We start from the raw sequence: 16526 nt of genomic DNA, 5'->3' as shown, positions 1-16526 counted from the left end.
TTTTGGCAGATTGACAAATTAATTCCGAAAATTGATCTTTGTTTTCTTGCCTGGTTAAAATTGGCTCAATACTAATAGACCTATATATTTGAAATTTGGCTTAATACCAATAGAATTATATATTTGGAGTTGGATGTCCACCTAGCAACATCTCCAGGTTTTTGTTACTAATTTTTCCTGCATTAAAACAGCTTTGTGCAGGATTAAAGCATATGCATAGCCTTAATCCTCCATATGCGCACAATGATGTCAAGCCAGGGAATGTGCTTATAAAATGGAGAAAGGGTCAACCACCACTTGCTATTTTGATGGACTTTGGCAGTGCTGCTCCTGCCAAAAGAGAAGTACGATCTCGATCTGATGCACTGAAAGTACAGGTAATAACATTTAAATGTCAGTGTTTAGGCTGGGGAGTTCGGTGCTTAACCATACCACTTGATTGATTGTGGTTTCAATTGTAATGGGCATTATTGAAGAAACATGTGAGTTTTCTTTTTTCTATCAATTTTGTTCTAGTGGTTTGACAGGAAAGAAGCAACCATATTTGCAGTTTTTCCTTTGTAACTGCAGATAGCTTGTGATTTCTCCTTTCAGTTATTTTGGTTAGCACTGACTTTTGTTCATAAGGTTAGGTTGTCTTCATCTTCTGTACGACTAAACATTTAATAATTTTGCTTAGTATTGCCTTCTGTTCACAAGGTTAGGGTGTTCTTATCCACTAAAGTATGGCTATATGTGATGATCAAGATGGTGAATTGAAATATTAAATGATTCTCTCTTAAAATTCAAAACGAGTGCTTAAACATTGTTTGGCATGATCTTATAATCTACAATCCTAAAATGTTTCAATTGATGATGGTGTTAGCTTGGAGATAGAATTGGTCATCCTCAAACATAAGAGTAAATACTTTCTTTTATTCATCTCTGTCTCAAATCTGAATGGAGCTTGTTGTTTCTTAAGTACCTTTTGAAAGTTATACCTAAGTGCATCCATGGAGATATAATTTATTTTCCATTTTAGATGATTTCTACTCACCTGAAGAATAATCCTTCTTATCTATGAATTACTTTGTGAAGTTTGATTTATTTTTCAACTTTTAAACTGCCTTAAATAAATTAGTAGGAAAAGATTTTTAATAAAAATGAAAACTTTAAGTATAAATATTAATATAACTACAGAGAGCGTAAGCATTAATTCAATAGAGTATTCTAACTTGGACATTGCATGAATATCATGAAATGGATTCATGCAATAAGATTCTACAGCATGAATCATAGATAGGTTGAGAGTCTTGAGACAAACCTTGGTAAATATCGAGACAAAATAGACTTTAATTTATGTTCCAATACAAACAAAACCTTCAATGGATATCAAAATTATAATGGCAGTTCTAGCCAAATGTTTGAGCAAAACAAAATTAAAAGGGAGAAAACATCTGCAGTCTTCAAGCTTTGCTTATGCAGAAAAATGGCTTTGACAATATTATCTTAAATTCCTACATGCAAAATAGAGGAAGATGGGGATTATAGGGTATCCTAGTGCGTTGTTATTACAAAAATATTCTAAATAGTAGTGAAAACCATGGTTTGCGGAGTTGGACTTGGAGAGTACTCGGCAAGCCAAAAATTTCCAACTCAGAGAGTACTAAGCAACTTAAATAACATTGACACTAAACTTAAAAAAAAAACATGGTGTGTTTCCTATTGTGATACTAGGTAGGGTTGAGGAGAAAGCCCCTGCCACCAAGCCCAAATGACCACACAAACCTTCATGGCACACACCATTTTCATAATCTTTAGAAGGCAAAAAATAATGCTTATAAAGCCAAAAAAGAGTTTTTGGAGTGTTGAAGCTACGTTTTTTCCCACAATTTTTACATGTTGATGCTATAAGTCAAGTCATTAGGCTTGCCAAGTATCGCAAGAAAATCGTCAAAAGAGATCGACAAGTAAATCTTGCAAGTACTTACATAGCAAAACTATATTACCTGTTCAAGCCTTGGGGCTTGCCGGTTCGGGTAAGTTCGACCTAGATACGCGACTGAATATGGTTTGAACTAGGGGTTGTCTAGGGTCTTGTTCCAGATCTATAGGTCCATCCGGGGTGAACCTGAGCGAATCCACAACAAATTCCATTGTCTTTCTTGCCCAAGAGGCAAATTTGACCCTTAGTTTTCTTTTCTAATTAGACTTTTGAATTCGACCCAAAACCCGAAAATGCCCCCCCAAACCCTCAAACATGGAGTCCAAGACTTTTTGAAGACAAACAAATTTTTCTTATTGTGTATGAAAAGCAAAATTATCATTCATCCTTGCTTAACTTTCATTCTTGCTTGCCATTGCATGAATAGAGTTGAAGACTAATTGGTGAAGTCATCGTGAACAAGGTTGTAAAACCCTGCCCGTCTTAGGAAAACTCGCGAGAAATTGAGAGCCCTAATGGCGCACGAGTCACTCGCGGCAATACTCGGCAGCGAGTTTAAATAATACTCGCTGCGATTTTAACGGCCAAAAATCGTCAAAAATCGCAGAAAACCGATGCTAAACGCGGCGCAAAACACGAAATCTCGACCCTCAAGTCCGAAAAGGCGAAAATATTACGCATTTCATTTCCTTCACGTGATGACAAGAGCGGAAAAAGGCCGCGATTTTTCCACGGGCAGTTTGTCGCGACTAGGGTTTCAAACTTTCATCCAAATTGATTTGCAGCCAAGGAAAAACGACGAACTTCATTGTTCAGGTTCTTTTTAAATTTCTTCTTGTTTAAAATCAAACTATGTATATCTCGTTTTGTTTTAATTAATAGTATTACTGATTACAGTCCGATATATATACAGTTAACAAATATGACTGTAATTTGTTTTAATTATTGTTAACAAATATATATATACCGTGTAACTGTATATATAATATGACTTTTAATTCAGACTGTATTTGTTAACTGTATAACTATATATAATAGTCTGATTTTTAAATATTTGTTATACAGTTATATAAGTTGTTTAAAATCGATTTGTTTTAATTATTACTATTAGTATTAGTGTATTACAGTCCGATATATATATTATATAGTATATAGTTATACAGTTACACAGTCTGATTTTTTATATAATTACAGTCATATTAGACTATTAATTATTATAGTCCGATTCTTTTAATTATTACAGACTGTAATATCTAATAATTATTGTATAATATGACTGTAAATTACTGTCATATTATACAATAATTATTAGCAATTTAGTATTACAGTCTGATTTTTTAATTTGTTACAGTCATATACATTAAAAATTACTTCCAAGCTGAAATATGTCATCCAGGTTGTGAATGTATTATGATTGTATTAATATTTTGAAGAATATTTTGCATTTTATTACTTATTAACAATAACACTGTTATTCACAATTTCACTGTAAATTGTATAGTGTTATTGTGATATAGATAGAATTAGGAATGTAATAAGTTAATAACAGTGTTATTGTTTTCTAAATGTCGTCTCTCTCTTTTGCTAGGTTCTCTTCCAATTTTTTTGAAAGAAAATGGCTTCTAGTGGCAGAAAGCGAGACCTTTGTTGGAAACATGGGACACCAGGTCCAAAACGAGTAGACGTCATTTGTAACCATTGCACCAAGATTATAAAAGGTGGCATTAATAGGTTCAAATATCACCTTGTATAGATTGAATGCCGAGATACCAGAGGATGTAAGAAATGTCTTGAAGAGGCTATGAGGGATGCAATAGCAACGCTTGAAGCATATGATCAAAGGAAGGCAACAAAAAAGAGAACAACAGAGGCAATGGCAGCCCCAGTGGCAGATTTGAGTTCTATAGGGTCACATACAGATGTGGGGGTATCTAGTTCTTCCCTTGGGCCACGGATACGAGGAATGGGAAGTGTGGGCAGCCATATGGAAAACTACTTTGTTCCACATAACACTCTTGGTGCACAACCTGGATTGCTAGGCACTGCATGGAATAAAGAGGCTCACCAACAAGCAAAGGTGGTGTGTGCTAGATTTTGGATCCACATCAATATTCCGTTCAATGTTGTTTCTAGTCCATCTTGGGACCAATTGGTCACCGCATTGACTGTGGCAAGTAAGGGGTTCAAGTCCCCAAGTCGTTATGAGATTAGTGGACCGTTATTGTAAGATGAGGTCCAAAACACTCACGCATTAGTGGAAGAGCAAAGGAGTATTTGGGAAAAGAATGGCTGCACCATTCTTTCAGATGGGTGGACGGATGGTAGGAATAGGACACTCATCAACTTTCTAGTTTCTTCAGGGGGACAATTAGTATTTTAAAAATCAATTGATGCCTCCAATGAAGTGAAGAATGCAGAGACCTTGTGCAACATGTTGGATGAGGTGGTGATCAACGCGGGAGTGTGTTGTGACCTTTTTCACACATCGCCCCATTGCAAATGGGGACCCTCTCTTTTCCTGCTTTCTAGGGTTTTGTTAGTGTCCTATGACCTTTTGCTGCAGTTTCACCAAGCCTTGTCCAGTTCAGAGCATTTCAGGCCCTGACGATTGAAAGTTAGTTTTTGCAAGTTATGTGATTCCGAAATGTGAACACCACCAGAGAGCTTAGAGAGGCCAAAGGACAAAGATCGCAATTGATTTGGACGAATTTGGACAACTTTCTATTTTTAGAAAGTTTGCTTTTTTTGCTTTTTTTCCTATTTTTTAGGAAGTTTTGTTTTTGGCATTTTTAGCCCAATCCCCGGTATGGCTATTTTTAGAAAGTTTTCCCTATTTTTTAGGGATGTCTGCTTTTTTCTTTTTCGGGATGCAAACCTAGGGTTTACACTTGCACTACTGACCAGCTTCGACTGGAACTCGAAAATTCCAAGTTTTGACCTAAAAAAGCTAAATCCCTAGATTTTAGGCTTTTTGCTTTTTCGGGATGCAAACCTAGGGTTTACACCTGTACCACTGACCTGCTTCGACCGCGATCCAAAATTTTCAAGTTTTGACCCAAAAAGTTAAGTTCCTATATTTTAGGGGGTCATGGCACCTTCAAAGGATAATCAGCTCGAAAAATCATCCTGATCCTCAAATGTCCTGAAATTTGGCTAAGTCTGGAATGTCATCCTGATCCTGAAATTTGACTAAGTCTGGAAAATTGGAGAATCCTCCAAAAACTAGATTTTGCATTATTAGTCCTAGAGGCCCGAAACCACTCTCAAACATCCTGACAATATATATGAAATATAACTTAAAGTATAAGGTCCGCCCTCATGAGGGACCTTCAAAGTCCGCCATGGGTTGGGAGGTCATGTGGGAGCACTCTTCAAAGTCCGCCCAAGCATGTGGAGAGCGCCTCAAAGTCCGCCCAAGCATGTGGAGAGCGCCTCAAAGTCCGCCCAAGGTGGGAGCACTCTTTAAAGTCCGCCCAAGCACTCCAAGTGATGGAGAAGCCTTGTCCAAAGTCCGCCCAAGAAGAAAGGTCATGTGGGAGCTAACTTCAAAGTCCGCCATGCCTTAGGAGAGTCATGAGGAGGGACCTTCAAAGTCTGCCCCATGCCTTAGTTAATTTTACACCTTGATGGAGGCCATGAAGGAACACTCACCAAAGTCCGCCCAAGAAGAGAGGTCATGTGGGAGCTAACTTCAAAGTCCGCCCCATGCCTTAGTCAAATTTACACCTTGATGGAGGCCATGAAGGAGCAAAGGCTAAAGTCCGCCCAAGGTCTTCAAGGCCATGTAGGAGAGACCTCCAAAGTCCGCCAAGGGTAAAGAGAGCCATGAGGAGAGGCCTTCAAAGTCCGCCCCATGCCTTAGCCAAAAAAATTCGCCATGAAGGAGCCTTGTCCAAAGTCCGCCATGCCTTGGGAGACCATGAAGGAGCCTTGTCCAAAGTCCGCCATGCCTTGGGAGGCCATGAAGGAGCAATGTCTAAAGTCCGCCCCATGCCTTAGCCAAAATTTCGCCTTGATGGAGCCAAGTCTAAAGTCCGCCAAAGGTTAGAGAGGCATGTAGGAGGTGCCACCAAAGTTTGCTATGCCTAAGGGGACTCACCAAAACTCCGCCCATGGTGTTGGTCATCCAAAACTCCGCCCAAGGTGCTGCTGAGTGAATGGCCTTGAAACTCCGCCCTATCCTACCATGTTGGTGGCCAACACTCTAAAGTCTGCCATGTGTGTGGGCTGCCCAAGGGGTGAAGTCCAAAGTCCGCCCTATGTTGGAGACCTATCAAAACTCCGCCCTACCCTAGCAAAATGATGCAAAGGTCTAGAAGTCCGCCCATGTTGGAGATGTCTTAGAAGTCCGCCTAGGGGGTGTGTTCCAAAGTCCGCTCTATGCCTTAGCTAAAAATTCGCCTTGATTGAGCTTTGCTCAAAGTCCGCCCTCCATGTTGAAGGGACCCTTCAAAACTCCGCCCAAGGAAGTAGATGCTAAGTATGATAGGGGAAGGCCCTCTAAACTTTGCCATACCTTGGAGAGGTAAGCAAAGTCCGCCAAAACTTGAAGAAGATGAAGATAAACTTCCAAAAAGTCCACCTACACATAAAAGTCAAATAGAATCAACGAAAATACAAAATGATGTCATGAAAATCCTTCAAGATTTCGAATTTAAATCCAAAATAGAAAGTTTTCAAAAGGAGAATATTGGAAGATTAATAAATATTTTGAACTTATAGCCAAATTGGAAACTTTTGGAATATATTTTCTTCGAATTTGGAAACATGACAACACTTTCCTAAAGAATGAAGTTAAAATTGGAAACATGAGTTGGAAGATTTTAAGGGTTTCTGATTGAGGATTTAACTTTATTTACAAATACTTAGTTGTAAACTTCATTTCTACACCAAGAAGTTCTAGCTACTAACGAGAGCTTAGTAAAGTATTTTCGGTTTGAAGATCATCTAGAGAAAGTTTTGAACAGTGTTGGAGGTTGGATAAACTTTTTTGACAAAAGTTTCATAGATTTTTTTGAGAAAGACAACCAGCATAAGGAAGAGTTATTGAATCGTTCTTGAATTTCCTGAGTGTTCTTGAGAAAATCCAGCCTTACTTCCATCCATTCGAAGGTGAAATGGAATTCATGACGCAGATTTATGAATTTTCTAAGTATTTTTTAGAGTTTAAGAAATGATTTTTAGTAAACTTATTCGAATTTCTAGAGAATGAAAATCATTTTTTTTTTGGCTAAGTATAAGAAATTTTCTGAGTTATAACACTTGGTGTTGATTTACGATCACAATCACCCTTGAAGACTGAAGGGTTTTGAGGATGAAATTTCAGTTTTTATGGCTAAGTATGAAAATGAAGTGAAATTTTCCAAACACTTAGCCGTTCGCAGCCTCGATTTTCTTTAATCCAAGATAGATTTCTAACTTATTTTCCTTTGGTTTTACAGGTCGCAAGAGGAAATAGAAGCGGGATCATCATAGAGATCGCAGTTGGAGTTCACAGGCAAGGTTCATCCGGGCGTGAAGATAGCCAAAATTTGGCTAAGTATGGGAAATGTGAAGGCATGTCAGGGTATCGAGAAGAAGGACATGATCACAGCGAATGCCTGAACAACTTGATCCCATCATTTCATATTTGCAAGGGGTTACCCAGAGCTTTTTAACCCTCCTCCCACGCAACAAAAATTGGCAACTGAAGGTAGGATCATCACAGAAAACACAAATGGAGTTTCGAGCCAAATTCAGAATTGAAGATAGAACCACGAGCAAGGTTCGTCCAAGTATAGAGAGGGCCAAAATTTGGCTAAGTATGAGAAAAACTTCACGAGGGGATTTGTTCTCCAAATTCGAGGCACTTGAAAGAATCTCAAGGCATCAAGAAAGAAAAGTTCTCAGACTTGGTGAAAATATGGAAAAGTTAGATAAACTTCCAACTTCTTGAAGAATTTCATCTCTTGAAGGAATTAAAAAAAAAGACAAGCTCCCAAGCAGAATCAAATGGCGACAAGAAGGAATCAAATTTCCATACTTAGACAATTTCTTGACACAGATTGGAGAATTCAAGAAAGACATCCAACACGTTGAGGTGGCGCCTCGTCATTTTCCAACCAATCAGATCGCTCCAAGTCAGCATGTCCAGGTTTGATGAACCTGACTTATCCAGAAGCTTCTAGAAGGGCACACTTCACAATGCAACAACCTTCTATTTTCATTGATGGTTCATATTTAGCAAGAAGGACAAGTGTCCCAAATGTAATTGGTCGAGGGTAGTTAGTTTTGGGAAACCCTAATTAGGGTTTATAGCCTTCAATCTGGGCCCTTGATCATTGTTTGATCTCGGCCATTCGTTTATTTTTGAAAACTATATAAGACTACCTCCTCTCATTTGGAGGGTGTGAGGTTTTTGATGTATTGTTGCTTAAGGTCATTTCCAGATAATATATTGCATGTGCGTTGCTTTGTAATCTCTATTATTTGAATGATTTCCATGGTTTCAATTGCCTCAACGCTTAGTTAAAATTAACTTAGGTTTGCTTTCATTGTTGTTAATTTGAATGAAGGATTTGATAAGTGTCAATTGATGGTGTATCTCCGCTCATACTTTTGGTGTATGGATGATTTCCATCTCACCGTGCAAAGTTAGTCTGAGTCCATCCCCTGTGCATCCCAACATCTCGATCATAAGCACAACCCATTGAAGATTGCACCGGCCTTGTGTAGTTGTCCCTAGTGTGGCGAAGCAAGGTTTGGTTTCTCGAGAGCACCCAGTTGATACCGTCTCCAGAGTTCATAGGTTTATATTAGCCTTCTCAAACCCTATCCCTTTTCCCTTTCTTTGAAAGTCTAAATCCCGGAAAATTCCCCAAAAAAAGAAGAGCCTAAAATTGCTAAATCCATCTAAGTCCAGCAGTTCAAGATACTTGTCAAACATAAGTCCCCCTTGAAATTTCAGCATACACTACCAAAGAAGCTATTCCACTAAAGTCGCTTGTTCGCACATATAGACCTTGGAATCAATAGTGATTTTTCAGGAGAGGATAGAATACCTTTGGGTATCCTATCCTAATGTTTGGTAGATGATAAAACAAACACCAACAGAGTGCAAAATGTCATGCAAGTTGTGACTGATAATGCAGCTGCATATGTGGCAGTCGGCAAATTTCTAATGGCTAGACATCCAACATTATTTTGGAGCCCTTGTGCTGCCCATTGTCTTGACTTGCTCCTTGAGGACATAGGGAAACTAAGTTGGGTAAAGAAAGTGGTTGAAGATGGAAGGAATATCACCAAATACATCTACAATCACACATGGGTCCTTAATCTTATGAGAGAGCACATTGATGGTAAGGATCTTGTGCGATAGGGGGTCACACGCTTTGCTACCAATTTCCTCACCTTGCAGAGCATACTTGCTACATTGCCCAACCTTAAGCGGATGTTCGTAAGTGAAAGATGGTTGGGGAGTCCTTATGCTACAAAGCTTGAAGCAGAGAAGGTTGTGGTTTCCATTTTTTATTCTAATTTTGCCAAGATGGTGGAGGAGATAATCAATGTAAGTTTTGAACCTTTAATTGATGATTTATTATTTAATTTTCTAATATTTTTTTTTTTGATAGGTAATGGGCCGAAGCCGATAAGGTGTACATACTCTACCGCCTTTGTGGGATTTGAACTTGTGACCTCTATTTCAAGAGCATAAATTCTCCACCACTAGGCCAACTCAAGTTGTACATTTAATTTTCTAATATTACAATCTGCTGATTTTGTTAACTTTTTTATATCTAGGTGTCGGAACCGTTGGTGAGGGTGCTACGAATGGTGGATGGGGATCCTAACTCCATGGGGTATCTATATGAGGCCATGGATAAGGCCAAAGAGGCGATTCAACACTTATATGCGTCAAAGAAGACCAAGTATGAACCCATATGGCGCATAATTGATGGGTGGAACCATCAACTCCACCAACGTATTCATGCTGCTGCCTACTTCTTGAATTCCAAGTTTTTTTAACTCCCCGAGTTTCAGAGTAGATGTAGAGGTTAGAGTTGGCCTTGACACATGCATACAAAGATTAGTTGATGATGAGAACCTTCGAGACTTGATGCTTGATGAGTTGCAGAGCTATAAGAAGGCCATAGGGCCATTGTTTTCTTCACCTGATTGCAAACGTAGGAGAGACACCTTATGACCAGGTGAAAAAAACATGTTTAATTTTATTTCACCATTTATTTCTCTCTTTAAGATTATTAAAATCTATACAAATAATAAATGGCATTTTTTATCCTTGCCCAAAACTCTTCCTTTTATGTTTATTCGGTTGAATTTGTCCAAAGCCTATGATAGGTTGGATTGGGTTTTTCTATGTAAAGTTTTGACTCTATTTAGTTTCTTTGAGGATTGGATTGCATGGTATCCTATGGCAGGGTCAGGAGCGAATTCTTCCTTAGCTCTCTTTGCCCTCATATTTTGGACAAAATCTTGTTCCCATGGTATGAGTGAAAAAGAAACGATGTGTGCATGCCTTTGAAGTAAGTTGCAACCAAGTGAGATGAGGAAAATGAGAGGAATTTGAGCCCTAAAGCCAAACTTGCTCTTGACCCTTCTAGAGGTACATGAGCGAATTCCTTAAAACCCTCTTTTATGCTTAAGTTTAGACCACAAACCTTTCTTTCTAGTCATGATTGAGGAGACGATGATCTATCTAGGCCTTGAGAATGAATTGAAACCTAGCTGAATGCACTTGGATCATGGGAAAATTTGGAATTTGAGCTTAAAGAAGAATTTCGCTCCTGACCCTTCCAAAGGGTCCAGAGCAAATTCTCCTAAGAACCTCTCTTGGTCCTAACTTGGACTATAACCCTTGCTTCCAGAACTCAATTAAAGGAAGAATGATCTATCAAATGAATTGAAGCAAGCTTGAAGATCAAAATGAGAGAAATTTGAGCTAGATGGTGAATTTGCTCCTGACCCTTCCAAAGGGACATAGCAAATTCTCCTAATACCCTCCCTCGGTCCTAACTTTGGACCATAAAGCTTACTCCTACGCCTTGATTGAATGAAGATTGATTGATCCATGCCCTTGGATTGAGTTGCAACAATATTGGATGAGAAATTTGAGTGCAAATAGCCATTTCGCTCCTGACCCTTCCAAAGGGTCTAGAGCGAATTCTCTTGAAATCTCCTTTTGCTCCCAATTTACATCAAGCCTATCGTTGTTTGAGGTTAATTGAACTTAGAGGCATCCTTAGACATGCATTTGAGTGAGTTGTGGTCACAAAGTGTGAAGAATTTGTGCAAAAATGCAAAATTCGCTCCTGACCCTTCCAAAGGGTCCAGAGCGAATTTTCCTAGGGGTCATGTACCTTCCAAGGATACACAAGCGAACTTGTCAATAGTTGCTCTTTGACTCCAAATTTGAGCAAGGAAACCCTTAGGACGCCTTCTAAACATGGTTTAAGGAGAAAGGTGAGTGTTTTGATCAATGTCTAAGCTTTATGCCTCAATTTCGCTCTTGACCCTTCCAAAGGGACATGAGCGAATTTCCTTAGATCTCCCTTCTTGCACCTAGTCTGGACCACAAACCTTGCTCCCATGGCGTCTTTGAAGAAGTTAAATGCACTTGGAACATGAAGAAATGGAGAATTTGGGCAAAAACACCAAATTCGCTCCTGACCCTTCTAAGGGACAGGAGCGAATTTTCTTAAAACACCTATTTGCTCCTTGTTTGGGTCGAACTCTTTGTTCCTATGGTGTGATTGAGGGAAGATTAATGACTTAAAGTGATTTGAGACCTAGATGAATGCCCTTGGACCTTGAAAGAGTTAGGAATTTAACCAAGATTGCCAAATTCGCTCTCGACCCTTCCAAAGGGTCAAGGGCGAATTTCACCTAAGCCTGTACCTTGCCCAAGGTCCAGAGCGAAATCCTTTTTTTAGGCCTTTTTGGGGGTCGAATAAATGATGTCTTTAGGAGAGAGGGATTGAAAGGTGAAGATCAATGCAAATTGAAGTAAGGAGTGTGAATTGAGCCTAAAGCAAGAAATTCGCTCCTGACCCTTCCAAAGGGTCCAGAGCGAACTTCTTCAATGGACCTTGAACCTTGCCTTAGCCCTTGAACGACCCCATTCCTAAGCAATTTTTGGGAGCAAATGACTTGTCTATGCTTAGAGGGAACACAATTATGAAGTCTAATGCCTTGAAGAATGAGTTATGATAAGGGAATTAAGTGAAATTGCTCAAATTCGCTCATGTACCTTCCAAAGGGTCCATAGCGAAATTGATCCTAGTGCTTTCTTGTTGATTTTTCTGAAGTGAGAAATACCATGTTAGGATGGATATATCATGTGTACTTAACACCATCTTTTGTTTATTTTGCAGATCTACAAAATCAAGTTGGAGGAAGATCAGGCCAGGACACGGGCGACCTCTTCGAGTTTCATCATCATCAAGGACACTTCAAATGGGTGAGAGAGGACTCAAAATGCTTCCAAGTTGAAGGAATTCAAGTGTTCAAGGAATGGCAAGCAATAGAGCAAGCTATCCTTAGAGTCCTCATTCGACCGCATTAAGAGATCACAAAATGCCAGAGTGGGGATCATACAAACATTTCAAGGCGATATGAGCTACCAGAGGAGTGACTTGACCATGACTTCCGATCACCATTATGCAAAATCAAGAAGAAGTCTCATCAAACACAGGAGAGCCAAGGAAAGGGTACATCATTCATCGGGTACATCGAGGAAGGAGGATCGACCAAGGTCATCACAGAGCAAGTACCAGACAAGGTGGCATCCCAGTCACTATTCCTCCAGTCAGAAAGGTCCACATCAGCATGTCCAGATTCGATGAATCACGCTTATGCATGAAGGCACAAACTTCGATGTACCTACCCTTGTTTCCTATTGGTTCTCATGCATTGAATGCAATTTTCTCATTGGCTAGAGGAGTTTGTTGTAACAAACCCTAATTAGGGTTTTCATCTTAAAATCCTAGCCATTGATTGTAAATCAATCTGAGCCATCGAAATGTAAAGAGATCTCTATATAAAGCTCTGGCTCTTCATTTGTAAAAATTAATAGTTAGTTAATAGTGGTTAGAACAGCCAATAGTTGTTGTCGGGTAATTAAGCATTAAGGTAAATTGTGTTAGCGTCGACAGTTAACCCGTTGGTTGTCGGCAGTTGGCACCAGGTAACTGACTAGACTCCTTTATATTGTATCTGTTTCTAGTCTTTGGGATGCCATTGTAGTCGAACATATTGCTATCGTTGTATGTACTGGCTTATTATGAATCAATAGAACACTTGTGAGTTCCATATATTCTGTGTACTTCTATCATTTATGCAATGTCTTAACTTGACACCCTATGGGGAAAACATTTGGCGTTGTGGGAAGGCCGTGGTGCAAGTTGCAGGCATGCACAAAGTCATGCCGGACACTGTGACGTTTGAGGGACTAGCTGGCAGTACGTGCAGACAATGGTGGGAAACGGCCCTAACCCTAGCCGACATTGAGGTCAAAGTAGCCCTTGCCAAAGCACGCATCCATGACGCAGTACAAATGCCCATCTTTTCTATTAAGGAATTTGAACCATGCTTGCGCACTATGATCAAAACCTATGATCCAGAGTTGCGTACATCGTCATTTAAGTTTCAGCATACAGATATCATAGTTTCTTTCAATTCGGATGATTTCGAGAGGGTTTTTGGCATTCCGGATAAAGGGAGAAAGATTGACAAAAATACAACAAAGATGTCCCAAGAACGGAAAACACAACTGTTAAAAGAAATGTGCCAGGATGACTTGACGACAGCCGACTGGGCAAGGATTCTCGCACCGCAGGGCAGAGGGTTAAAGAAAACATTGCTGAAACCTGGCATTTGGTAGTGCTTGCTCGATTTGATGCAGAGTCGATTAACTGGCGCAAGTAGGGCGTCAGATGCAGTGGTACCTATGATTGCACTGATGCAGGGCTTGAAGAAACGGTATATGATTGGGCAAGTTTGTTGTCGGATAGAGCCCACGATTTCCTGATGCTGAAGCACAAAGTTTTTTACATGCTGTACCATGCCATCGGGTTGTTTTTGGACTCCGTACGAGTACAAGTACTAGCCACTTTGAGAGGGTGGCGACCACGAGACTGCATTGATTCCTTGCAGCTAGCTATTTTCTATTGGACGGAGTTGGACACACTCACGGCTAGTGGAGAGGGTCAGACCGGCAGGAAGAGAAGAAGGCGGGTCCCGGTGGTGGTGTCGGCCAGTGACACCGACTCAGGACAGGCAGAGAATAGTGCAGACAAGAGTGCGGAGTCCGAGGAGACATCGAGGTGTTCTGGAGGGGACACTACTTTCCTACTCTCGGAGCTGACCGAAGTAGAGGTGGCAACAGGACCCCTGGTGCGGAAGAGGGCGGCTGCGCAGTGTCTTTTGGCTAGGTACCACGTGGAACCTGTGGGCTGCCAGTAGGGGGTGTGGCACGACCTCCAGGAGAGGGGGTTCGGGCAGGGCAGTTGCTATTCACACCAACATTCCTACATGTGGATGGGGAATTGACACCACTTTCCTCGTCTGGGGTGACGACAAGAGTCCTCCCTGGGGTGGCCATTCTAGCATTCGGGCAGAGGCATCCTTGTCCTATAATGCAGACACCTGCAGTGACCACCACTCCTTGCACGACCTCCAGGAGAGGGGGTTCGGGCAGGGCAGTTGCTATTCACACCAACATTCCTACACGTGGATGGGGAATTGACACCACTTTCCTCGTCTGGGGTGACAACAAGAGTCCTCCCTTGGGTGGCCATTCCAGCATTCGGGCAGAGGCATCCTTGTCCTATAATGTAGACACCTGCAGTGACCACCACTCCTTGCATTCCAGTGCGCTCACCTGTCACAAACCAGGAAATAGGGACGAAAGGCATGGGGCAAGCAAAGGACAGTGGGGAAGTAGTGGAGGACACAGACAAATGGTTGGACCGGTATGCCGCCACACCCATAGTTCCGGTAGGACCACCACCTGCTACACCTCGCCATCCTACACAGCCTGAGGTAGTTGATTTGGGGGAGCATCCTACGCAGGTAGAGGTAGTCGAGTTGGTGGAGCATCCTGCAGAGCTGGTTTTGCCCACTAGTGGCAAGGAGGAGATACCTTCACGGATGGGCCTTCAGGACGAAGGTGTAGGGAGGACCCAGTCTACTGCCGTAGCACAATTTTTTGCTGAGATGGAGGGGACAGTTCAACGGTTGGTAGCCTCCACAGTTGAGGAATCCATTGTTCAACCAACCTTGGAGAGCCTACGTAAGTTTGCTACTACGGGGGTAGGAGAGGCATTCTAGAGGTGCTTTGAGGCACGGGGATGGCCGACCATAGACCTACTTGAGATGAGAGCAGAGTCCAGAACCTCCTCCGTGCGGAGGAGGTTCTGGACACGGTGCAGAGAGAATTGAGCTCTGTGAGAGTAGCCCTAGCGGCTGAGTCAGAGATGAGGACCACAACAGAGAACTGCGTTACTAGCCTTGCAGTAGAGTTGGAGGCAAAGCAAAAGGAGCTCATGGAGGTTGTATTCAGGGTGAAGCGATCACAGGAGCACCAGTTGGTGGCCGAGCGGGACCTTGCTTATCGCACTGATCAAGTGATGCGGTTGCGGGCGCAGTTGGCTTCGACATCAACACCCCCTTCTTCTTTAGGGACGCCCTCTTGCCCTCCCCAGTGATTTGTTGTTTTGGGTTTCAGTTTTGCTTGTACATCATTCCCATTTTGGTTGTATGTCGTTCGGAGACGACATTTCTTTTTGGGGGGGATGATGTTGTCGGATAATTAATTATTAAGGTAAATTGTGTTAGTGTTGGTAGTTAACTCGTCAGTTGACGACAGTTGGCACCGGGTAACTGACCAGACTCCTTTATATTGTATCTGTTTCCAGCCTTTGGAATGTCATTGTAGTCGAACATATTGCTATCATTGTATGTATTGGCTTATTATGAATCAATAGAACACTTGTGAGTTCCATAGATTCTGTGTACTTCTGTCATTTTTGCAATGTCTTAACCTGACACCATACGGGGTAAACAATAGTCAATAAGTTGATAGTCAATAGAGTAGAAGTTAGAGTAGAGTAGGAGGAGAAGGCAAGAAATTGTTGCCTAAATTGTAAATGAACTCCCTTTTCATTGAAGTTATGGTGAAATGTGTCGTTTCTTTGCAATATGCATGGTCTCTTGTTGGATTTTCATGTTAGATGGTAAACGATTAGATTGAATGAAGGAAATTGTTGAATGCACTCGTGTGGAATCCGCCTAGTCCATACCACTAGCCTCTTACTGATTGTAAGTGTGCCTTGCGTGGTCAACTGGTATTGAATGAGCTTAATCTTGAATTGTTATACTTACATTGTTTATGCATTAACTTGAATGGTGATTTGTGTCTAATGGTGTAACGATTTAAACATATTCAAAGCGTTCCTTAGAAGATTGCACTGAGTTGGTGTCGGATTGTTCAACCTGATGGTGAGACCCAACCCAATAGGACTCCACCTAGTCATTCATCTATCTTCTTACATTCTAGGTCTTAGATTAGATTCTCTAAACACTACACCTTTTGTGATTTCTTCAT

General features: G+C 41.0%; 1 protein-coding gene across 2 annotated transcripts in view; it reads left to right on the top strand.

Moving 5' to 3' along the window:
• The window catches only part of LOC131030218 (uncharacterized), an 81281-nt gene that overhangs the window by 41666 nt on the left and 23089 nt on the right, over positions 1 to 16526 (top strand). For both annotated transcript variants that reach the window (XM_057960943.2, XM_057960944.2), the window contains exon 4: positions 192 to 377. In XM_057960943.2, coding sequence (XP_057816926.2) covers positions 192 to 377 — 186 coding nt within the window. The remainder of the gene's footprint in view (positions 1 to 191; positions 378 to 16526) is intronic.

The sequence above is a fragment of the Cryptomeria japonica genome, chromosome 9 (assembly GCF_030272615.1).
Source record: "Cryptomeria japonica chromosome 9, Sugi_1.0, whole genome shotgun sequence".
NCBI lineage: Eukaryota > Viridiplantae > Streptophyta > Pinopsida > Cupressales > Cupressaceae > Cryptomeria > Cryptomeria japonica.
Note: the sequence above shows the minus strand (reverse complement) of the source record. Positions and strands in the feature narration are given on the sequence as shown.